At 46.5% G+C, this 24,542-nt stretch overlaps 1 protein-coding gene across 10 annotated transcripts in view; it reads right to left on the bottom strand.

The window, feature by feature from the left end:
- Positions 1 to 805: 805 nt before the first annotated feature.
- The window catches only part of LOC128872459 (homeotic protein antennapedia), a 301,598-nt gene continuing 277,861 nt past the window's right edge, over positions 806 to 24,542 (bottom strand). For 9 of the 10 annotated variants that reach the window (XM_054115155.1, XM_054115156.1, XM_054115159.1 and 6 more), the window contains 2 exons: positions 22,402 to 23,829; positions 806 to 10,617 (listed from right to left, as the gene is read on the bottom strand). In XM_054115155.1, coding sequence (XP_053971130.1) covers positions 10,364 to 10,617; positions 22,402 to 23,206 — 1,059 coding nt within the window. In that variant the 5' untranslated portion in view covers positions 23,207 to 23,829 and the 3' untranslated portion in view covers positions 806 to 10,363. Of the gene's footprint in view, positions 10,618 to 22,401; positions 23,830 to 24,542 lie in introns of those variants that run through there. The other variant, XR_008456189.1, reaches the window with a different exon arrangement.

The following is a 24,542-nucleotide window of genomic DNA, read 5'->3' as shown; positions in this document are numbered from 1 at the left end:
TAACAAAGGAATCACGGCTCGCTCCGAGCGAGGGGTGAAATAGGAGCGGAAATTAGGTCAGCCAAAGAGACGCATGGAATTCCACGTGGACACGGAGAATGGAGACATCCCGGCCGGGAAGAAACCGTTGGCAGCTGCAGTTTGGCGAAACGTCGAAATCCAATAACGCCAGTGTTCCAGGCATACCGGCCGCCTAGAAGCTAGGCACGCGGTATGCTCGTTGCAGCGCAGGGGCGAACAGACAGAAATCCCAATAAATCATCCTGTCACGAGCCGTGAGCCAAGGCGGAGCCTCTTGCCTCGTATTAGCCAATAATAATCCTCTCCGAGGTGGAGGCCATCTTGGATTATACAATGGTTCCTTCCGCCACAATTCGTATAAATGCAACCTTCGGGTTACCGGGCAACCTTTTCGAAGGGTCCCAGTGGCGTACGCCTGGCGATATTTTCGTTTAATCGCGAAAGACACCGTTGATCGTCCGGATCGATGTCATTCGCATACGCGTTCGCAATGAACGGGGTGCACCGCAAACTGGAGCAACGTGCACGATCAACCATAAGTTGAGGACTAAGATTTTCCAGGGTAGAACGCTATTCTGAGGAGAGTTAAGAAATTTGGAGATGGCGGAAATTGGAAAACTACGATTGTTATTCGTGAATCGTAATTCCAGTTGTTTATCAGTTCGAACAGTCCCAAACTTATGGCGAAGGATGCGCACGGTTAACGGCGAAACGAACAACCCAACGAGTCCTTGCGAATGACAAATTAATTAATCGATCGAAGGAGGAGAAGCAACACCGTGGAGGCTCGATCGATCTCTCGAATCGAGGTCGAACGACCCCGACCGGTCCACGTGACCGGTTTTCAGCCGCGTATCCCCGGTGTTCGCGTTCAGAATCGATAGAGTTTGGCCCGACGCGGAGACGCAATACGAAGGAGAAGCGTGCACTCGGTTTCCGCAGCACGTGTGTGACAACTCGTTTCTCGTTTTCATATTCAACCACAATTTATTTCTCGTTTTCAAACACAGCTATTATAATTAATATAATTATTATTAATATGGACAGACTCTTATATAATATAATACAATACGGTTTAGACTCGTCGACATGATAGCGTATAATACTATTATCGTTTCTCATCGTCATCGTCGTCGTCGTTACTCATAATACATAACTCATCCGCGTGCATATCGTTCGTCATTGCAATCGTATCGTTATTATCGTTATTCGTCATCACCATCACCCTGCCATCATCATAATCATCGTCATCGTCCGCGTTATCATCAAACATCGTGTTTCGCTGACATACTTTTTTTTTTTCTCTTTCTTCCTCCATGTGTACATTTAGTTTACATAATGCGGAACACTACAAAATAATTATATACGTTTATCGTAATTCGTAATACTATTATATTTGTATTTATATTTATATTTATATTTATATTCATATTTATATTTATATTTGCATTTATATTTATATTTGTATTTCTATTTATATTTATATTTATATTCATTCATATTTATATTTAAATATATATAATTTGTGTATATATATATATATATATATATATTCATTTATTTATATCTTTTCTTCCACTTATATCTCGGTAAAGCGGTGCGGCCCACAATATTTTTCGGCCTGTAGGCACACACCCCGTAACTAATGTTCCATTTTCTTTTATTACCTCCGCATCGCGTAACCGTTTCGAACTTACGCGTTGTACCCGGTCTTTTCGTGGCTGAGCATGTATTGCTGCACCTTTGTGGTTGTGTACGTATGTGTATGCGCGTGCGTGAGTGTATAATATAACATGTACACGGATGTTCCACCGGTTCGGACGGAGCAATGCGTCCGTATAACACGGAAGACTCGAGTGTGCGGCTGATATTGGGAAGGAAACTAATCCTTTGACCTTTTTTTTTTTCGTTTCACCGGGGTCCTCAGACTTCAAGAACTCTTGCATCTTCGACGGATTGTACAAGTGTATCTGGAAACGTCGGCGTCCGCAAGTACCGAAAAAACCACTTGTAGACAGTTGCTCCTCTACAGACACTGATAGAACGACTAGACTCGCGTACGATTTTTATTAATACAAATTCGGAACTTCTAGCCTAAATAATACAAATATTTGCGATATAATGGGGGTGTGTTTCATAGAAACAAATCGTAGGTATGCCGCACACTGGAGTGCATCGGGTGACGACGACGTGGCGGCTTTTAATAAATATTGTCATCCTTTTACTCTATTTCCCTCGTCGTGTTCGTATATCGTTACAGTACCGTATCAATAAATAGTAATTAATTAGTCCTCTGCTAGCGTTACTTTGTATTTTTTTAGTCTATTAAACAGGTACCTACTTTACCTACGCGGTATCGTATACAAGTGGTCGCGGCTCGCGATTCGACGCCGCGACGTTAGACGTCGCCCTTCGCATTGCCCCGCCGATAAAAGAACGTCGTCGTATGCGCCCGGCATTCTTTTTCACTCGGAATTATTTACAGTGCCCCTCTAGCCAACGACGTAGTCTATGGCACGTGACCTTGACGCCACGTGTCAAGGTAAAGCATAGCATTCTCCGGTAAGTACTCTTGTTCGTCCAACGATGCGACTTCCAAAGTAAAAAGTTTTACGGCTGGAAACACCGAATTCTCTCTAAACGTCCTCGCGAAATACGAACAGTTTTAACTATAATATTGTGTATACGTTGTTTTAGTCACGTGTTACCAGGGAGGGGTCTATCAGTCTTCACGGAGCGGAACCCTATCGACGAGACCGCGCGTTCAAAGGAAACTTTTGTCGAATTGGAAAGGATTTTTCTTGCATCGATAACGGTGTCCGTTTCGACCGCGATCGGGAAAGCAATTACGCGCTACTGTTTTCGATTACTTGTATTTACAAATGCATCAGGATGGTACAACGAATCGGACGATTCGACGCGACGCCCAAGGTTCGAGTAGCGTCTTGGGTACGTCTCGTTCAGGCGATGCGACGCTATACGAAAAATAAAGCCGATAGAAAACGTTACTCGGTGATTGCGTTGGCGAGAAGTTCAGGAATATCACGTTACGCGTGATGTTTTTATCGGGTACAGCGAATCTTTTCTTCCATTATACCGACATGAACTCGCAGTTCGTTTCACCGGCTCGTCAGTCAGTTTTCTCGCACGTTTTCACTCGCATCGTAAAAAAGACAGTTGGTTGAGTTGTTCGGGATGATGAATGCGTTCGAGTAACAGCACACGAAGCGATGGATTTCGCGTTGCCTGAAGTGGAGAGGCGATGGACTACCGTTTCCCTTTTCTTTACGTATTTAGTGTAGATATACGGAACTTAGAAAGGTATACGAAACTAGCGACACCTGTCTGGAGAGCGACAGGCAGTCAGGAACTCTTCGGCGCATGGGCGTGCGAGGACGTGGCTTTGTTATCCGATTGCGAAATGAAAACGCTTTAGGTGACAAATTTAAAATTGCCCGCGGAAAATGTATTATTTGGCAAAACGTTACGTGTCGTTTGCGTGCGATTTTGAATTTGAACAAAGTCATGTACGCCAAACTCGGCGAAAATGTAAAGAGGTCTTCGCACGACATACGTGCCGTAACACGTTCGAGGGAATCGCATTCGATATCGAAGCGGACAAGTCGACGACACGTTTAAACGATGGTGACGTAGGTTCACCGCGTGCAGGCTTCTTTGAAATTAGTACGAACTCGCTGCAATTTATGTAATCACGCTGGAAGGTTGATTCTGGTGTGCACATAAATACCTCCGACTACTCGGTTCACGTTGTAAAAAATATTTATTGGACAATTAATGAAAACAGAAGGAAAAAGTCCGCCTCGCTGCGCGCAACGCGGCGTCAATAAATATTACGCGGAACTACATTAATATAAGGGGCCGAAAGCTGCTTATCCTTGTCAAGCATTTTTTTTAAATCCTCTTCCGTTCTCTGCTCTAAATCTCGTAGGTGGCGTCTGCGAGCTCCCCAAATAGACACATCGATTTATGTACACTAATCGCAAACCCCACGAATTGCCTAGTTACTTAATTGCGCATTGCCCATGGTACATAGAACGGCGATCAAACCAATACTCTTTTGTTTTTTTCTCTTTCTTCGATCACTCGACATTTATTTTCTGCATCCATGACCACCGCCCCCGCTCGCTGCAATCGACATGCCCGTTTCCTTAATCCTATTTAATTATCATCTTAAGACTTAGGGCTTTAGACGTTAACCTTACCGATTAAGCGCTAGCTTAGTGACTCACTTCGTACGTACACACTGTTGTTACTCGTTACTTCCTTTCTCTTTCTCGCTTACTTTCTCTCTCAAAAATCCTCTTTGCCTCTTCGCTTTAACTTTACACACAATCACTCGCTTTGCTTCGTTCCTCTTGCTTCCTTTTTTTTCTTTTTTTATTTCATCGTTTAAATTACGTATATCGGTAATTTTACGCGACTATATAAGAGTAAAGATAAAATATATAATTTGCATTTTACACGTTCCGGTCAACGCTAGGAATTCTGCTCTTTTCCCGTTTATTTTCGACGCATTTTTATATATATATATATTTACTCTATATATAAGTAGGAGTTTTGCTATCCAATGGATACAAAAATTTTCATTTCAAGCTTAAAAACTGGCGCTCGCGACGATCGCTCTCCTGGTGATGGTCTCTTCGCGACTCGCCCATCAGGTTTGGGAAGTGATTTACTTTTCAAACGATCGCTCGCAATTTTCAAATGAATCCCCGACTGTGTCATTTGTAATCGTAAATTTCAGAGAATTTCGAAAAGATTGGATTCCGTGTCAGGGATCAGCGATCGACTAAACGGAATATTGAGTAGAACGTATGCCGCGCGATTATTGCACAATTCGGTTTGTCCACGTGTCAAATACCCGGCGAGAGAAATATCGGCGATAAATTCACAAATGGATACCGAACGATCTTTTCATTTCTGCAGATAAAGAACCCTCGAAGGAGCGTTTCCAATCGTCGATTTCCAACCGTGAGCTTACGGATTGAGACACAACGACGCAGCGTACCTTTGCCAATCGGCTAAAACATTCGAGGATTAATGTTGCGAACCTAGGGACCGCGAGAAGTCGCAGAAAACGGTTTGTCAGGCAGGCATTTATGCGTGAAATTTCGCCTGCACTGTTGACCATCGTGTCGTAACAGTTGATACCGTGACGCAAGGGCAATAAATACTTCCTTTGTCTCGAAAGCCGCACCCTACGCTTCAATGCCGGCCATTACCTGGCCTACATAGATGCTATCGCTGATTAATGTACCCAGAATTAACGCGTGTCTCACTTACCTACCGCGAAACGCGCAAAAATGGGGGCCCGAATCGTGTGAGGTTAATCGATTTATCGCGAGAGTTATAAATCGTAATCGATACAACGTGTTGGGGACCTGGCTTCTCGACAAACGGAGAGGAAATTTGCTAATCGAGCTGATATACGATCGAAAACACGCTTACGCTTTATTGTTTGATCGGCTGAACGAACGAGAAAGCAACGACAAAGCAGTGAAAACGTCTGAGTGAAAAGTTGTCTAAAATGAAATAATAATATTTCGACGAAGAATTTTTCAGAGCAAAGCGATCGCGGAAAGTGGATTCACAGAAGTAATTTAGTATGAAAACCAAAGATCCATTTATCGCCGGTGTTTCTCTTTCGTTGAAACTTTTACGAAAACCCATACCGACAACGATACGAGACCCCACGATGGGCTATCCAGTTTAATTGGCGCCAATTTGCCCGAGCAATTTAGGATCGCGACCCCTGACCATAAATGTACGGTTCGGCGTCCCTCTCGTCACCCCCCGAAAAAGAGAGCCGCTCACAAGACACAGCGAGCGATCGTCGAAGATATTCCATTTTTCATAGTTCGTTGCTCCTCAAGGACAAAAAGTTATACATAAATAAATCTCTCGAGAAAGAAAGGCCGGTCGGTGCTCAATCGATGCGCGTGCGCGAGCTGGACCATGTATTACGTATATCAGTTCCATGGATCAGGGATGAGCAGAATCATTGTCTATATAAACACGGCCAATAAGGATTTAAAGTACGAAAATTTGTATCTGTTGCATGTTGAAGAAATTAGTTGACAACCGAACGAAATGGACATGGCGAATAAATCACTGTTTTGTACATTTATACGCCGTTACTCGTGTAATTTATGTCATTTCAAATACAACGATATTGCTAATTTAATGTAATTATTATCACTCGCATAAAATTCTGCCCACCTCTGTCACGTATCGCCTCTTTTTTCCTCGGTCGCTTTTTTTTTTGTTTTCCCTCGGGACGAAGGAAAAGTTCGGGGAACGTCGCGGCGTTCCCCGACGATCCTCGAGCCCGTGATCCACGCTTAACAGAGATCCGCGAGATCGCCGGTTTCGCTCTAATATTTTTCCACATTTTTTTTTTCGTTTTTTTTTTTGTTTTATCTTTTAAATACCGTCTTTTCGTCGTCGTCTATACATATTACGTATTTCGTTAATTATCGTTTATTACGTGGTATCGTAAATTGCGTGTATACAAGGTATAAACTAAATTATGTCGATCTAAGTTTACAACACAGCACAAGAATTCGCCGCGGCGGAGTTCTCCGACGTGTCGGACCCGGATCGTTCGCGGCGTCGGCGTCGGCGTCGTCGATCGCGAGTTTCGGTGATCGGGCCGACAGATGGTGTTTGGTACTGCTTGGCACGCTTAACGCGTTCGATGCCCGCTCGGCGTGTTTTGACGGGCGGGCGAACAAATGGGAAAAAAATCACGGTTTACACCGAACATGTGACTAGCGATTCAAGTGGAAAGGGATAGTTTCACCCTGCTGCTCTGTTTCAGGCTACTCGATAATGGATTATTTTCATTCGTTAAATTGAAACGTGTACCGTGAAACTGAATGTCAGGAAACCCTTTAATAGCTTTATGCATTTTTTAAAAATATTTTTAATTTCAATCTGTTGGTGAAATCAAACAGAGTGCTGACCAACGTCTCTAATCGTAGCACGGTCTTTTAGAGGAACTTTCTAATTCTTTTGAAATATCTAGTCGCTGAAACTGGACGTGCATTTCCAAAAAGTTACGCGTCGTTCTTTGACGGTGGGTTCTGACGCCAGTTTCACGAGGCGGGCGAGAAGGTACTCTGAATCATTTCGCGGCCAGACGGCAAAATAGAGTTTTCTGTCGGCGGCTTTGCTCTCTAGAGTCGCCATTAAGGTGCCAAGCGGTTTCATGCCGAAAGCATCCTATTCCGAAAATACGCTACGAATTACATCACTTGGTAACTTGGCCTCGTGTCGCGCGGAGCAGCGATAAATTTTCAGCTCTCGAGGACCTCTCGAGTTTTGGTCGTATCAAGGATCCCTCTTTCGTCGAGGTCACCGTTTTTTTTTCTTCTTTCCGTTTATCTTTTTTGAATATTTACAAGAGAAAATAAAAACGCAATGCAGTTACGCGAGTTTTTGAAACCACCGTTTCGAAATATTTTGTGTGCCCATCTCAAAAAAGGGCGTTTACAATAAAGTCGACAGACGTCAAGAAGATGGTAAATCGTAAACAGGTTATAAAGTATGTTTCGAGTCGAGTAACGGTAACGTATGCAAAAATGTCCCACGAATATTTAAATACTAAAATCGAAAACCAATGATCCTAGCCACGGCTAATTTGAATATTTTAAAAGTATGACAGAATTATGAGAAGGGGACGCGATTATTCTCGAAGAAAATTTCCTCGACCGTTGAAAACGCCTTCTTTCGAGCAGGGGCCATACTCTCGGGCGCCAACGCGATGGGTACGTTCGTGCAAGCGTAATTACAGTACGCGGCGACGCGTTACCCGTAATTTTCGAATTGTACGCCTGATGAGAATAAATTAACGATTCGAATCTCTTAATTAAGGTCTCCGTCGACATGTTCTTCAAGCAGTATGCAGTATTGAAAAAAAAAAATTACGAAACGAATTCTAAAATGGCAATTAAAAAAAAAAAAAACGTGTAGAGTATACGCATACACGCATCGAAGAACAAGTAAATATCAATTTTAATGGAACTGACCTTGCGACGACACCGTTGAAGAAATGTCGAGTCGGTTCGACTCTGCTCCGCCGGAGGCCTCCGCTCCCTTAAACACTGTTTCTTTCATTCTTTTAGCACTACAGGAAACATTCCCGTGTCGCGATTCGCGATTGGCCAAAAAATACTGGCATCGACGGATACGATCGATCGATCACCAAAAAATCACTGGAATTTAACCAATTACAGCACACAGATAGACACTGATACTTCACTGGTTCCACGACGTTTCCTCGTCCCTCGTTTTAGCTCCTCCGCTCTTCAGTTTTCGTCTTGCTTTAAATAGGTGTGTGCGCGCGGATGTTTCCATGGAATTTCCTCTCGTTTTTCTCATATTTACTTTTTCCACGTCGAATCCTCCCGACACTGGAGAAACACATTCGAAGATCACACTTGGCACGTTCGCGATTCCTAAATACCCTCGCTGAGCCACCGCGGTATTGTAGAGAAAAACCTATCTAAACGATCCTCTAAGAACACTAAACCGTTCATCTACTCGCTAAACAGAGACACGACGGGCGACCGTCCTCTTTCTTCCGCTATTTATCTAACCGCTCTACGACACTACGCGTGTACGACGTAAGAGAATAAATAATAAAACGCTTTCCTAAGGTATATTCGCGCGGTATTTTCCAACAAACACTCTAATCGCTCGATACGCAACACGCACACATTCGCTCAACCCTTTCTCTCGTCATCGTGGCGCATCATTCTCGATACTTTTCTTTATATACAGGGTGTGCTTGGCAACAGGTGTTCGAAACCTTAAGGTACCATTCTGTGGGTCGAAATAAGACGAAAATCAAGAATAAAGAAGTTGCGTTTCATGCTTGGGGTCCGAGTAATTCCTTAACGAACGCACGGTAAAGATATGTCTGACCCGAAGGACTCATTCTACTGCCGGACGCAGTGACGGACGGTGACAGTAGTAGGCTGTAGGCGAATCGTAAACGAACACATTCTTTTTACTTGTAAAAAAAAGAAGTTTACTCTCTACGTTACAATTCAATTCGTCAGGTATGAATGGTCTCGCGTAAATTTAAGCACGGAGATTAACATCTCGCTGCATGGCGTGACGTTTTTTCGTTGGAATGTATTCAAGCTATCAATGTATAAAGTATCGATAGAAATGTGTAGATAGTCTCGAGTGATTGAAGGTCTTGCATCGACGGCGAGGCAAGTGGCACGTTGCATTTGGCCAATGTCCGCGCGCCGCAGTAGAATGAGTCCTTCCTGTCAGACACCTCTTTCGCGCATCTTTGGCAATATTAATTACTCGGCCACGGAGCTTTGTTCGCAATTTCTCCATTCTTGATTTTCGTCTTATTTTTGCACGTGGAATCGGCCATAAATTTTTGAACACCTGTTGCCGACATCCCCGTACACGTATATGCATATATGTACATATACATGTATGTATATATATTTTTATATATATATATAAATATATATATATATATTTATATGTATATCACTTTACACGTTTCCACGGGCACATTCGTACTCTACTTACAATTATATAGATCCAAGCATTCGCGCAATTCCCACGGACTCTCGCGACATTAAAGTACGTATATTCGTTTCTCTCCCGTTTTTCCTTTTTATCTCTATCATTATTATAATTATCATAGGCTTTAGTACAATTACATTCGGTTAAATGTAATAGAGGTTAACGCGGTTCTGATTAGCATGTGATCCAGTTTTCTTCCGATCCGATCCCTCTTCTTCGGTTTCCTCGACGTTCCGCTACATTGTTATTAGAAGATCGCGCGTCCCTATAAATCTTCATCCGACTCGTTCAGTGTGTCCCGTTCCGTTTCCTCTCTGCTTTCCGTATTCCCTCGTGTCTCTCGTCCTTCCACTCGGCTTATCTCGCATTCCCTTCCCTCTGTCTCTCTCACACCCTCTTTCTTTTCGTCCCTCTGTCATCGTCCCGTTCACGTCTTCACTTCCATATCTCCACACTGTCTGTCGGCCGCGTACGTTTCTCGTTCTTCGTTCGTCCCCTATATCCGTTATCCCTTCTCTCTTCTCCTTTTTTTGGTACGAGCAACTTGATTAACACGACAAAATAAGCGTCATTGCTGTTTTTTGGGGGCTTAGGTGGGTTGGGTGGGCGGTTGCGGGAGGTGGGGGTGGGGGTCATATTTGGAGGTCATCGGGGGTTGCAGGTCTGGCGTGTGGGTGGGGGGAGGAGGTAGTGCTGGAAACAAGGTATTAACGACCCTGAGAGAGATGAGACCTCTTTGGAAGTTCCACTCCTCGGGGTTCTTTCAACCCTGCGGCGACGTCTGCGGCGAGATCTCGGTGTCGCCGTCGCCCGAGCCTGGCTCGCCCTTCGTCTTGTTCTCCTTCTTCCACTTCATCCGTCTGTTTTGGAACCAGATTTTTATTTGCCGTTCCGTCAGGCAGAGCGCGTGCGCGATCTCGATGCGTCGCCGCCTGGTCAGGTATCGGTTGAAGTGGAACTCCTTCTCCAGCTCCAAGGTTTGGTATCGGGTATACGTTTGTCGTCCTCGTTTCCTCTCTGAAACATAGAAAAGCGAACGACTCGTTAGCGTCGTGTTCCCAGCCGTTTGCGCATGGTTATCGTAGAAGGTGGTGCGAATCGAGGTTACAGGTTGCTTCGACGCAACCGGCTACGTGGAAAATCTAACGAACGCGTCGGGATCTCATGGAGGATGAATGCAACGTCGCGAACCTTGATCCGACTCGACCTCTACTCGATAAACGCGAAACCTGTGACCGGTTTCGTAGGAACGCAGGCAAGATTTCGCGTATATACGCCGAAGGGGTAAACGTGCGATCAATTTAAAATTAACAATGATGTCGTTATCGCGTCAGAGTTGTACATTATAGGTAGGATTTATTTTTCAACACTGTCGAGATGTCGGTACTCTTCCTGGAAAGTTTGCTTCTCGTTAGAACCCACTTCGACAACTACACCTATACTTTGTCTCGCGAGCCAGCGGAGGAAATAAATTGGCGACCGTTGAAGGATTAGCTCCTTCGGCAGTTTGCGCTATGCAACAACGTCCCGGGAATCCTAACGTATTCGTGTCCTGGAAGTTACAAAAGGGATCGCCACTCTTCCACGAAATCGTTTATAAAATCTTCTCGAATCCCCGGGATTCTTATTCATCAACATCCCCCGATCCAGTGAAATACCCAAGAAGCGCCGAGAAGAAGACGCCAGTGCTTCGTTAGCCGCTGTACGCCTCCTCGAGGAACGCTTGGCCCGCTATCCGGGATATTTAATGAACGCCGGGCAACCTGCCTCGGCACGCGGGAAAGTTTTTACCGCGGCCTCGGTCGAAACAAAAATACCTGTCCGGCGAAGAAAAAGCTCGGCCGGCCGGCTCGTAGGCTCAGTTCCGCGTATGATAGATACCTTACAGATATCCGTGACATGATCTGCGCTCGGTGTGGCGGTACACGAATCCCGTACAAGAATATTAATTGTGCTTGCCAAGGGAGCAACGGAAAGGGAGAAGAACGCGAGGACGGACAGAGAGAACCAGCTGGTCCCTCGGCGCGTTCGTGAGCCCTCACACTAGCCCGCTCGAGCATAATCTCAAAGGGTTAGGTTAGCCGCTTGCCACACGAGCGCAGGAGGGCAAAACGAGGATACCACGGAGTGGCACGAGGGAGGGAAAAAAGAAGAGGGGGCGCAGGGATGCACAGCAAGAGAAGCAAAGAGGAGGCGGGGGCCGGTTGGAAGACGAAGAAGAAGAAGAAGAAGAAAACTCCTTGGTGAGCATTCGAGGCAAACGCCGCCCGTCGCGCTGTCGGCCGATGAAGACGGATGGCGACTCTCCTCCGGAGCGAGAGAGGGAGAATTCTTGGAGGGTTCTGCGTCGCTCGACCGGACGGAGATAGAGACCCGAGGGAGAGGGAGAAACTCTGGAAAGATGCCCTCTTGTTCCCTCCCTCGGGCTACGCTCTCAAATTAACAACGTACCAATCTCTTTACTTATAACTTTTAACGATTCGGCTAGCTTCCCCCGGCGCTGGCCCCCTCGGAAAGAGTTATCCTCCTGTACCGTTGCCTCTCCGCGCTGAACGCGCGTGAGATTTGCGGATAAATAAATTTCAGTTTTCCGCGGGTGGAGTTTTATAGGACGGCGAATCGCTGGACGTTAGCTTCGAGTGGTAAAGGCTAAAGGCCGTAAGATGAATTTACCAAAGCTCCTAATAATATCGATTTTCTAACGAGCACCGTTTGAAACGACGATGCGTCAGCAGTCAAGACTGAAATACGATGTCTACGATGGTTGTCGCGAAGTTGAAGTCCTCCTAGTGGACCAATCAAAGGATACCCGAGATAAACATAGATCCCGCGTTTCATCAAAGAGACTGGCGTGATTCGCGCACGCTTCCACTCCATGGCCAGCTTATTAATGTTCATTCGTCGGACGGTTAACGAAGGTGCTTCTCGCTACATTTTGACCCAGAAGATCGTCAAAGCGTTCACGGAATAATGAAACGGCTCGGCGACACGCTCGAGCTACCGTGCACCGATTAGTTTATGCCTCTTTATCGATAACAGTCTTATTACCTAAATCGTATACGATTCGCAAACGAAGGGTTTACGTACGAAAGCTAAGAGTCTCGGCTTTGAAGCGGCTAACGGTCAAAGAGATCCTTAATAACGATGGCGCCTCGAAAGCGGTCGTTGACTGATTCCCAGTACTGCCAACTGCTTCCTATTAAAGTTCGTTTGTGATACGGAGAAAGAATACGTCAGCTTCGCGCAAAAGACGCGAGCCGTTGAAGAACCAACAATTCTGTTTCGAATTTCAAATAATTTAGGTCCTAGAAAAGGTGCCAACGAGAATTTGACTTACGTCAAACGTATGGTGGAATGTCGTTCAAACACCTCTGGCGTTTGAACACCTCTCCCATAAAGAATGGAATCCTCCGCCTATGGTAACAATTATCTTAATAGCAAGCCAAAGGATATTAGCAATATCCTCCAAGTTTAAATATTCAGTGTTCTCGTTCAAAGTGGATCGATTCCATCGGCGATGACTCGGATCACGATTAGCCTCGTCTGCCGGCTGAATTAGACATTGGACGGTCCGCTTTTTCTCGCTGGCCGAGCATGCGGGCTTAATTAAAGAGGCGTTCTGTGCTCGGCAACACGCTCCTGACAGTAATGCGTGCGGAAAACAGCCGCGTGTATGATTATGCAGGCTCGAACAGGAATACTCCATTTGAATAGAAAAACTTGAAACCGATTTCTCTCAAGCGTCTAGAAAAAAGAATTGGTAAGGACAACTGTTATGATACGTAATAACTCAGAGGTACGTGGGCACGAGTTGGAAATAATTCGTACCGTTCGACGCGGTGTCGAGCTATTATCAATTATTTTTTTCCAAAGACAGGCGCCAAAGCACGAGAATGAGAAAGCAGTATCAGTTTGGATCCTAAGCGAGCACGAGTCCTTGAGACGGTGCGAAAGCGTTATCCGCGCGCGTGATCTCTGGCAAATTAATCACCTCTGCGCAGCCTTCCAGGCTGGAAAGAATTTAATGGTATGTTTTCATCGTGCGAACACAACGTAGGAAACACCGTCCCGACGTGGCGAGGGTGTGAGATTTTCTTTCGCCGCTGACCACTAACCCAAGACGCGTGGAAGTACGGCACAGCTGAAACAACGTTGTCGGGGAAGCTGCCAAGCATCTCGAATCTGCGACTTGGGTCAACCGTCCCAGAGAAACGCTGGCAACGTTGTTGCAGAATCTCTCCTAGTGTTGGTTTAAAACGTGTCGAATTTCCTCGCGTTCGACATTCGAGCCAGATAAAATAAAATATGGCGCGCTTCCCGTGCCTTTCGATCGATCTTTATTTTTAAATTCAACGGAATACTTGAAAAAAATCAAGGAGTCAAATTTCTACCCTCGACAATGTATCCCTTTCCGTTGCGTCCAATAGCAGAGTAAGTAAAATGGAACACTCTGGGAAGGAGGACACTTCTGAGACCCAGAGCGAAGATGAATTTTTTTCGCGGGGTTGGGAGGATGGATCATCGACGCGCGAGACGCGGAGCGTGTTAAAGAGGTCGATAACAAGAAAACCTGGCTGGTACCCTCAGTTTATGCTGAACCGGCGTTCTGATGCTGGCGTTGCCGGTGCTCTCGCGGACGGAGGTGACTTTAAACGCGGGGCAATAAATTAACGGCGTTGGGTTACGCAAGGATCAAATGTCCCCTGGAGTATGCCCGAGAGATTTATGGGTCTGCCTTCACTGGCGCAGCATGAAGGAACGGAACGGAACAGAACAGAACGTACACAACCGTACGGGCTTATTATAGGCTAGTTGCTCCGCTTCTCCGCTTCTCCTCCAGCCGACTGGTCTCTTTCAGACCCGCCGCAGGATACACGCAGGACTTTTCAGACGAACAGCTAGCCGGATGTTGTAACCCGCTAATAAGGCGCGGCCACCACTCGCTGCCCAATTAAGCTAAGCTTTACGTGGGCACCTTAAGGCCAGGCCTTGAAACGCTCTTCGATTAGATACCCTAGATATCCCATTAATTTTATCGCTCGACCTCTCCGCTTTCCCTCTCTCTCTGGGTCGTGCAAACCCGTCGGATTATATGACCGGTCGACGTTGCTGACAGAGGTTCAGATTAATCGCGAGGAATCCGTTGAACCGCCTTGGAGAACGCTCGCAACGGATATTTCGGGGATTCGGGTGTTCTCGACAGATCTCCCGTCCCCCAAATGCGGTTGATGCCAGATCGCGATACAGGAGATGAACGCTTTAACACCTGTCTTGGTAGACGAGTGCCTCGACTGTTGATCAAGCTCGTTGCGAAAGAGTTATTCGTCTAGCAAAAGAGAATGAATGAGTGGATTGAATTTTCGCAGGATTCGTGCGAGAGAGAGAGCGTGTACTGTGTGTAAATAGTCGGCGAGCAAGCGCTCTTTCATTCTTGATTCGGCGATCGTTTCAATGCGAATACGTTATAGTAAGCGAACAATTTATGTAATAGAACAGACACGAGTTAAGTGTCCAAACCTCGTATTTGCGGTTTCGAGTCATCACCGCTGTTTACGCTCCTCTCTCTCTCTCGATTCGTGACACCTGACGGTCCGATTTCGCGAACATCACGCGAGGCAATATCTCGACTGTGGACCCTTCGATCTCGGTAACGAAATAACGGTGGATCGAGCACGCAGGAACGTTTCGCCTGGCATCCCTTTAATTCCAAACACGTGATCGAACTTCCTCCGGTTCTCCGTCCGCATCCGTCCGAGTCACCATATATTTTAAGCGCGGCTATCCGTCTTGCTTTTTGTATTTCCGTTCTAGGCTGCTTTATGTCACGTTGTTTACGTTCGAACTTTCTTCGCTGGGGGACCCTTAGCTTTTTGCCCAGCGAACGGAGACACCATAGGCCCCTCCGCATAGGGGTCGCGCGAAGCCGACAAGATAACCTTCGTTCAGGAATTTCGCCGGTTGTTTACGCGCGGCACCGCGAGGAGGGTCGCATTCTTCGCTTCACGAACTTCCTGGATCCTCTGTCGTAAAAATTATAAACAACCCGCACCTGTGGCGTGCGTGTGTCACCGGAGAAAGTGGATTCTAGGACGGATACAAACTATCGCTAGCTAATGAACACCTTGGCTGGAGTAATCTGAGAATTTTCGTTTCTTGGAGAATCTTAACTAATCTCGATGAGGACTCGAACGGAGGCGTCAAAAACGTTTACGCGTAAAGGCTAGCCAACGGATGAAAGCGATGAGAACAACGTCCGACATATTCCGTTTGTTTCCCCGTAATTGAACAGCTGGCCACGATTACTCTCGTGGACGGAGACTAGGTACCGAAGTGGATGCGCTGTAAGCGTTGCAAGCGCGGAACAGCCACCTGGACTGAAGTGTAGACGACAGGAAAAGGAATTCAACAGAAGTCGCCGCGCTGTGCAACGCGGAGTAAGAAGAACGTCAAGTCGAGCGACACTCATAGAAGGGGACTTAGGAGTCCCCGAGGAGAGCAGAGCATCCGATAGGAGGCCCTCCCTCTTCTTCATCGGCTTCCTTTTTTTTGTCTTCAGTCCAGACGAGCAGACAACCGGACAAGGAGCCCGAAAGCCCGGAGGAGCCCTGGAAGGTCGAGATAATGAGCAGCGAGAATTGGCTGGCGCGACGTATGCATTTGTATGGGGGATATCACTCGGCTTATCCGATGTCCTACTTTGTCCGCGATCGTCCCTTTTCATTTACACCTGCTTGTCGTAGGTGGATCCTCGTGAGAAATGGCGCGCGATTGTTAACGAGATGTCAGAGGCTTATTGGTTGACGGAAACGTCGATGAATTCTACTATTTCAATGTTAATGTTGTTAATGTGTGACGAACTTTACTCAGAGCGATTAACCTTTTGCATTCATCGACAGTTTCATTAAAGAGACAGTTTCATTAACAATTTAGGCGACTAATCCTTTTTCCACCATGATTAGAGAGCCGAGGAAATAAAGTATCTTGCTAGTTCTTCAAAGTGTACCAGTTTACACCTTAGGAATCTATTCATGTACTGATACATGATTCAATGACACACGATACAAAATTGAAAGAAATCTAAGATAAACGTAAACTGTCGCTTCTAAGTCGCCTCTCGAGTGCAAAGGATTAATAAAAGATTCGCTCTAGGCATGGGCTTTGCTCTTACCCTCGCTCGGGTTTCTCAGGAATTCGTAGCCAGAATTTTTTGTAAGTGATTCAAGAAATCCCTAATCTGTACATCTATCCCGCTTTCGCTCCAGTTTCCCCCAATTTCGAGGTTTAATTTATACATACAGGTCCATCAGAGGCCCATATCCCGGCCGCCCGTATCGTCCATGGTTGTCTCGGGAGTTCATGGCGGCGGCCCAAAAAGCAAACGGACATAAGATTTCCGTGGACTCATCCATCATCGTCATCCGTCCCTACGCCCTCCTCCGACCGGCTTTCCCTCTTTCTCACCCTTCGCCCTCTCCTTTGCTCGCACTCTGCCCGTCTCGTTCGCACCCGCGTCGTTTCCTCGACGCTCCTCCTCTCCGTGGCCCTCTGGGGCTCCGTCCTCTTTTTGAATATCTCACGAAGCCGCCATCGTTACGGACACCAATCTCGCGTCTGGCAATGCGGACTAGAACGAAACGCATTTCGAGATGAGAATCTCGATCCTCGCGACCCCTGCCAGCTCGCCCACAGGTTAAAACTGTACGCCCGCCACATGGCACCTAGGGAATTCTCTCGAGAAAAACGGCTGCAGGTATTAAAACCGGCATTCGGAATCGTAAAAGAATCCGGTCTGCTACTTGAAATACCGATTGCCGATGATAATTTGGAATAAGAAAAAGGAGTTCGATCGGAGCCTCTTTGGTTTCTTTGTTGTTCGTGATTGTAACCCTTTACACTCGGGTTAACGGTGAATTGGTACGAAGCGACTAATAAACTTGAAATGTTTACGAAAATGTAAATAAAATAAATAAAATTTTATTTCTCCCTAAATAAAATTCGAAAAGGATCAGAATCCAGCATCTTTTGATAAATAAACACTCCACGCGAACCTCGTTGGTGAAGAGATCGAATGGTATTCCGAGTCGATAAATTCGAGTCCCTCTGATTAATCGAGGAAGGGGGAAAAATGAAACGAGGGCCACTTTGATTCCTCGTTACGTGTACGGGTTATTGGCTGTTTACGTGGATATTCGCGCGATTAATTCGACGGTAATGCGCTCCTTTGCTGCGGTGGTGGTTCGACGTTGTTACGTCCGCCAGAGCATTCGTGTCGGTGCTCGGATTACATAAGAAATGCGCCTCTGGTGCACGTACACGTGTACGTGTACGCAATAACGGAAGCCTCACACCTATGTAACTGCACCGCTGCACGGTTATTTGCCGGAGACGTTGGGGCGGGGTGGAAGAACCCGATATCATAAATCTTTTCGCGCAAGGGGATCGCAATTATCTCTGCGCATTAAATGCATCGCCAGTGTCGATGGGATCTCTCTCTGCCGACTGGCTGAGATCTTTCGTCGTGTCGAAGACGAGCAACGTTCTTATCTACGCGCGAATTTGAAGAGATCCCTACGAGACGTTTATAGTTTATTTAAAAAGTACGAATATTCTGCAAGGAATCATTTCCTTCCCCTAAAAAAACTTGTCCGCTGTATTAAAAAAATATGAATTTACTGCTGTTACAGAGATTCAGCACTAATTATCGAGAGGGTTGCGGAGAGGTGAAGTTTGAGAAGCACTGATCTAGGTTCGGGCAGGTTTCCTTCATTTGCGTCACGCTGTTGGAACTTCTGAATTATAACCCCATATTGCGATGGTGTTTCATGCGTCCTGACTGTGAGAAATATTACAGCTTTTTTCGTATGATAATGCGTTTCTGGAGATACGTCGTCGCGAGATAACGCGCGCTCAGCTCTGGTGGCTGGTGACTTTGTAATTACCTCGACTGGTCGAAGCGAGGGACTGTGTTCGCCACGGAGATAATTTCGACGCTGTTTCTCGTATTAAGCTAATTGGCTTGATCACCGTCCGGAAGAGCTCGTGTCCAGGACGCTTCTCCGAGATTCATACGAACCTTATCCGCTCGGCTGATCAAGTGAAAAAAAAATTACAACCCGTCTGATGAATAACAAAACTGACGGTGTAGAATACGAAACAATGATCGTATCTTTTTTATTTGAGATCCTTTCTTTGGTCCTTTCAGACAAATTATTTATCGTCGGGAAAGGTGCGTATAGATTTTGTATCAATGACAACGAACGCGTGCATTGAAAACCCAGTGAAACGCGATGACGGTGCATCCGCAAACGCGGACGAAGTAGCTCGTTACGTTGGCAGAATTATTTTCCACGGGAACGTAGTTCATATCCGGAAACATTAATCGTTCGTGAGCATGAAACCGATTCTATTTAGTTCGAATAATTGAATGTTGCATTTACCGGGGATAAATGTGTAACGAGCACGTACAGTGTTGCGAGAAACTCAAGCGTAAACAAGACATTTTCCTATTTACAATTACCTTTTTTCATTGGTAATAAATAAAGCCGTTTATCGTACAGTCGTTGGTCGCGATTTTTATCCGGATAAGAATTTCGCCTACCTCTGTCCTCGATGTTAAGAATCGCGAGCATCACGTGACGTTCGGCAGTAAACGGCAAAACCGATGCGCACTCGAGTGCCGGAGTGTTTCGCGGGGCAGCCAACTACGCCGGAATTTCTTAACCCATGTAACGCCAATGTCCCGCAAAAGGTGCCAGGGAATCTCAGCGGTTTCACCGAGCAAATGCCCGGAGAGCACCTGCATCTATAAAATTGAGCTATGCATTATTCATGGAGTCCTGCTTATAGCGCGCTTAGCTCGGCTGGGTGTTTTGCAACGTGGAAAGAAACGGCCAGCAACGGCCTGGAATGGATAGGCAGATAAATTGATATGAAGTTTATCATGATTGGTTGCCCTGTAAGGGTAATAGGATCGAGCGGGGAACTAATAGACACTGTTAAAAGAGGTTCGCGGGGGAATCCGAAGAAGAACGCCGGCGAGAAACCGAAGAAAATCGAGGATCAGGTGATTATTGAAGGAAGATCCGATGGATCTTCGGCGAGGATCGAGCGGTTCTTGCGCGGAGCATGATCGAACGTAGTATTGAGCAAACCTATGGAGGCCGCGTGGATCTTACTTAATCAGGCTCTGTAGTGCGATCATAAATGCAAATATATATTATAACTTTTTTTTACAACAGAGTCCACTATAATAAACAAGTGGTGAAACAAGAAAGTCATGACAACTAATCCGAAGATTCTCTGCCTGGTCCAAGTACTACGACAATTAGAGGTATGAAATATGGTGGAAAACGGTTTTCCTGATTAACATGCTCGCGTGAGGAGGCGCGAAGCAGACAGTGAAGGATCGATACGTTTGCCAGAGCCACAGGAAATACAAGTTATTCGATGAAGCGAGAAAAGACGTAAACGTGCCGACATCTGTGAGCAAGTTCAGGCACTCGATCCTCTTTCTTCCTTTGACTGGCAGCAAGCACGAGCCAGCATCGTCAACTGGACCTTTTATCGGCGAATCGGGGAGCTGGTAGCAGCTTCCGAGCCCTGCCGAGAGATGGTCTCGAGACCGTCCAATGTTTAAACAATAATCGAATCGAAATTGAATGCACCTATCGAAGTACAATTTTAATCCTTCGTACTGCATCCTGACGTGCAATAAACACCACTACCAACGGTTTGTTATTTTATTCCTATATCCTCGACTCTGTCCCGATGTTACAATGAAAATAATGCAAAGTATACTGTTAACTTACACGAAAATTCAGCAGGCTTCTCGAAGTTAACAACAAAATCAAAAACTTTCCACTCGATCCGTTTCGAAGAGACGACTCATCCTCGCAAAGTTCACCGAACAACTGAGCAAGGGTGGCAAGAAGGCAAACTCGGATCGAGGATGCGATCGCTGGCTGACCTTGCAAGATTGCGGGATTCCTTCGGATTTGGCGAACAATGACCCACGAAAGAGTGAAAGGGAACAAGAGCAAAGACAGCGGCGGTGCTGAAACCTGTGCTCTTACCTAACCCCGGGACAGATACTTCCGAGTCGAGGGGGAACGGCCATTATCACTTCGTTATTGCCGTCATAAATTTCCAACTCGTTACACCGGAATTACCCCTGCGATTCTTTACAGTCACGGACGGCCCGAGGAAATTTCGGTAAACCTTTTCCGCGCAACAACCCCGTCGTATATCAGCAAGCAGGTGGTCCACTCGGGTTCTCCGTTCGTCTCATCCGAGTTAACGAGTTCGATCGGAGAATATTATTTGAAGCAAGTTAGAACGTAATTTCGCTAAACCACCCCCCATAGGTGTAATGTAATCGCATCTTGTGCAAAGGGTTGACACGTTGGCTGCCAACTTGAAACTCGTGAAAATTGTTATAGAGTTAAAATTATGTCTCGAGAGTTGAAGTTTAGATAATTTAACGTTTGTCGTACTATAGAATTTTCTAACGTCTGTCCAGATTTATTTTCATTATTGCCTCACCTTTGGAATTCATTTTTTTAGTTCCTTGACAAAATGTCCTGTCACCCATTGCTGGTCGACACGACGTGGCACCAACGCGTTAATATTTGAATAACAACGAAAGAGAAAGCCGTTGATCGTCTCCCAATAATTTTTACTCGACAGATTCGACTCCGTTTGGATCCGCGAAGGTGAAAACGAAGGAACTAGTTCAACGCAACGGAAACAAGCGACCGCGAGTTATCATGGGAATAAAAGTGGATGAGCGGAGACTCTGCCAAGCTGCGGAGCCAACGCGAACGCAGCCAGCAAAATAACTTTTATGGGGGGGAGCAGGGAGAGGGGCCAGGGGGGCAGCACGGTGTACGGTGTGGTGAAACTACCGGGCTAAAAGGTCAGGGCAATAAATAACTCGGGACGTCGGTATACCTAGAAACTGGAGACATTATGCCAATCTTGGCTTGCGAACCGTACAAATGTGGTCTAGTTTTACCTACCGTGTTGCATAAATCTGAAAGCAGCCGGCTACCTGACGCCCTCTCTAGAAACCTTGCTTTCTACGAAACCTTTTGCCTCGCACAAGAGAGAAGCCTTGAGCCTATTTTCGAGAACCGCGTCACGTGTTCTGATTACGTTTCCGTGCCCGCGAATATATAATCCCCTGTTTTTCTCTTCGGTTACAAGGATTTTGTTTTTAAAGCGAATTGATGTCTTCCGCGTGGCTTCGGAGGTCGCACGGGGAAGTAGGAAGAAGACGCGAATGGAATAACTCGCGAGTAGCCTCAGGTTTGTACAGCTACGGCTTTCTATCTTTTCTAAATTTATGTAAATAGCGTTAAGAGGTGTCGTTCGCTTGATTTAACGCGGCAATTACGGTGCAGTGATAGAATATCCTTAACGAAGAACGCGCTAAGAGATATCCGGAGCGAAACGCCGTAATTGATGCCTTACATCAAATAAATCACACCTCTATACATAAATCGACTGCGATTCTTACGAGCGGATAAATCAAACTAATTTATGTTTATTATGCAAATAGTCCTCATGGATGGATCATTAAACATCGTAAACTGTCGATAACGTTTAGCACGAGTATTAAGAGATCGAGCTATTTCATACTGTACTTAATTATTCTACACAAGAAGTGAGAACCGGTTGCTTGCGATTAGAGTCTCATGCGAATCTCTGCGTGGCCTTTCGCTGCCATCTTCTCGAATTACTCGTGCGACCGAAATACTGATTTTATAGCCGAAAAAAAAAGAGAGAGAGACGAAAGCTTACCGAATTGACTTCTCATCCACGGGTAGAGCGGACTCGGTAGGTTGGCGCTCGCCGCGCCTTGAGGTGCACCTTGTTGTTGCTGACTGAGCGGCGACGCGACCACCCCTTGGTGCTGGGGGGCTTGTTGCTGTTGCTGGGGATGCATGCCGGGTTGGGGCTGTTGCGTCGCCGCCTGCGTCTGCTGTTGCTGCTGGTACATCATGTGCTGCTGCTGCGCTTGGAGATGTTGATGGGGCTGCTGTTGCTGCTGATGAGGGGGTTGCTGGGGCTGCATGTGAGGATGCTGGGTGTGCATCTGGTGGTGCATCTGAGTCTCGACGAGCGGCGGGCTATCCGGTCCATCGAGCACGCTACCCTGATGATCGACCGCAGCCGCTTGAAGCTTGCAACTCGCGTAGACAATAGGAGTGGACGGATGTCCGTTCGGGGTCGGCGTGTGTCCCATGTGGCCCATAGCGGGGCTGGGCGACGTCGACCTGTAACCACCCATGCCATCGATGTTCCCGTGCTCCTGCTGATGCTGATAATAGCTCGCGTTCCGCATGTCAATCCGATTGTACGGCGGAAACCTCGGATAAGGCATATCTTGCTGGCTGCCCGCGGCCCCATAGTGATGGCCGGGCACTCCCTGACGTAGGAGACTGGGGTCGCAAGGATCCCCGGGTTGCTGAGACTGCTGCTGAACCGATTGGGTTTGCTGGGGCACCTGGACGGCGGCACCGTAGGGCTGTTGATGCTGATGCGGGTGTTCCAGCCCGCCATTACGCAGGTCCGGGATGTACGAATTCGCGAAGTACGAACTCATGCTACTGTCCCACCTGTCCCACCTGCTAATGCCACCTCGGTCTTTTTGCGTGCTCTCACTCTCCGTCTTTTGTCCACGATCCGTATCCGCCTACTTCCTCTCGTATCTGTCTTTGTTTCTTTTTTTTTTTGTACTCTGCGTACGGACACACACTGTCACTCGTCCCTTAAATATGTATACACCTAAGCTATTTATACATACAATATCACCTTCTTCGCGTCGCGATTCTTCTCGGTTGGCTTTCCTCGCGAGACACCTCTCTCACTCTCGGACGACACGCGCGACACACTCTTTTTTTCTTTTTTATCACACCACCATCGTCGCGAATCACTCGCGTATCGTCGAATATTTCTCTCTTCTTTTCGCCCGTTATATCACACTGGACCTCACCAACGGAGAAAGAAAAACCAGAAACTGGAGCACTACAGAACCGTGTGTTATCAAACCGCTGGCTTGATCTGGGGTAAAGGGGAGGGGGAGGGGCTAACTTGTACACGAGGGGAGGGGAAGATGGTAATCAGAGTTCTTCGTCTTCTTCGGTGTGGTACCTTCGTTCAAAGCGCCAAGCCGCACCAGACACGTTCCGTTCCTCTGTCCACCCTGCTAACGAAGTTGTGCCGCACCTGCAACAAGAAACAACGAACGACTCGTATTAATTTCCGGCGCGTTATCGACTGGTAATCAGGGTCAACGATTACGCGATGAGAGAGACAACAACCGTAGGACGACTATGGGTTCCAACGTCGCGGACGACGGGACGAGTAAAAGCTCCGCGTGCTGATCTTTGTCCGACGAACCGAATGAAGCGAAGTTTGACTCTGAGTGACAGAAGGCGAGGTACACACGTGCTCGTCACGGTGACGGCCATCGCCCAGACGCCTAACTTGCTCGGGGCCTTCTGTGTGGGCGGGCTAAACGATCGTTAAATTTGGAAAAATTCCCGTCCATTAAGCAGCATGGCTACTGAACGCTTCACCGGGATTCTCCCCGACCTACTAATTTTTTTGTTGCACCCGCCGCCGGGTCTCCTTGCGCCTCGTTAGTGCCGTAACTGGAAGCACGCGGATAAGTCCTCGACTTACGCGGTTTACTTGTTCTAATACCGCATAAAATAAAATTATACATATGTAAAGAAAGACCAGACCGTACTACCGAGAATACTTCTTAAAATTGATCTTTTATTTTGCATGAAGTTCGCACTGCAACAAAAGCGAATTACGATTTAATTATGTAACTCGCAAGTGGACAAATGTCCAAGGTGAATAATTCTGTTGTTCGTGGTTTGATAATGGCGTCCGCGATTAATTCCTGGGATTCCTCATTCACATAAATAGAA

This window comes from Hylaeus volcanicus, chromosome 2 (assembly GCF_026283585.1).
Source record: "Hylaeus volcanicus isolate JK05 chromosome 2, UHH_iyHylVolc1.0_haploid, whole genome shotgun sequence".
NCBI classification, from domain to species: Eukaryota; Metazoa; Arthropoda; class Insecta; order Hymenoptera; family Colletidae; genus Hylaeus; species Hylaeus volcanicus.
The sequence above is the reverse complement of the archived record's forward strand: the minus strand, read 5'-3'. Positions and strand labels throughout refer to the sequence as shown.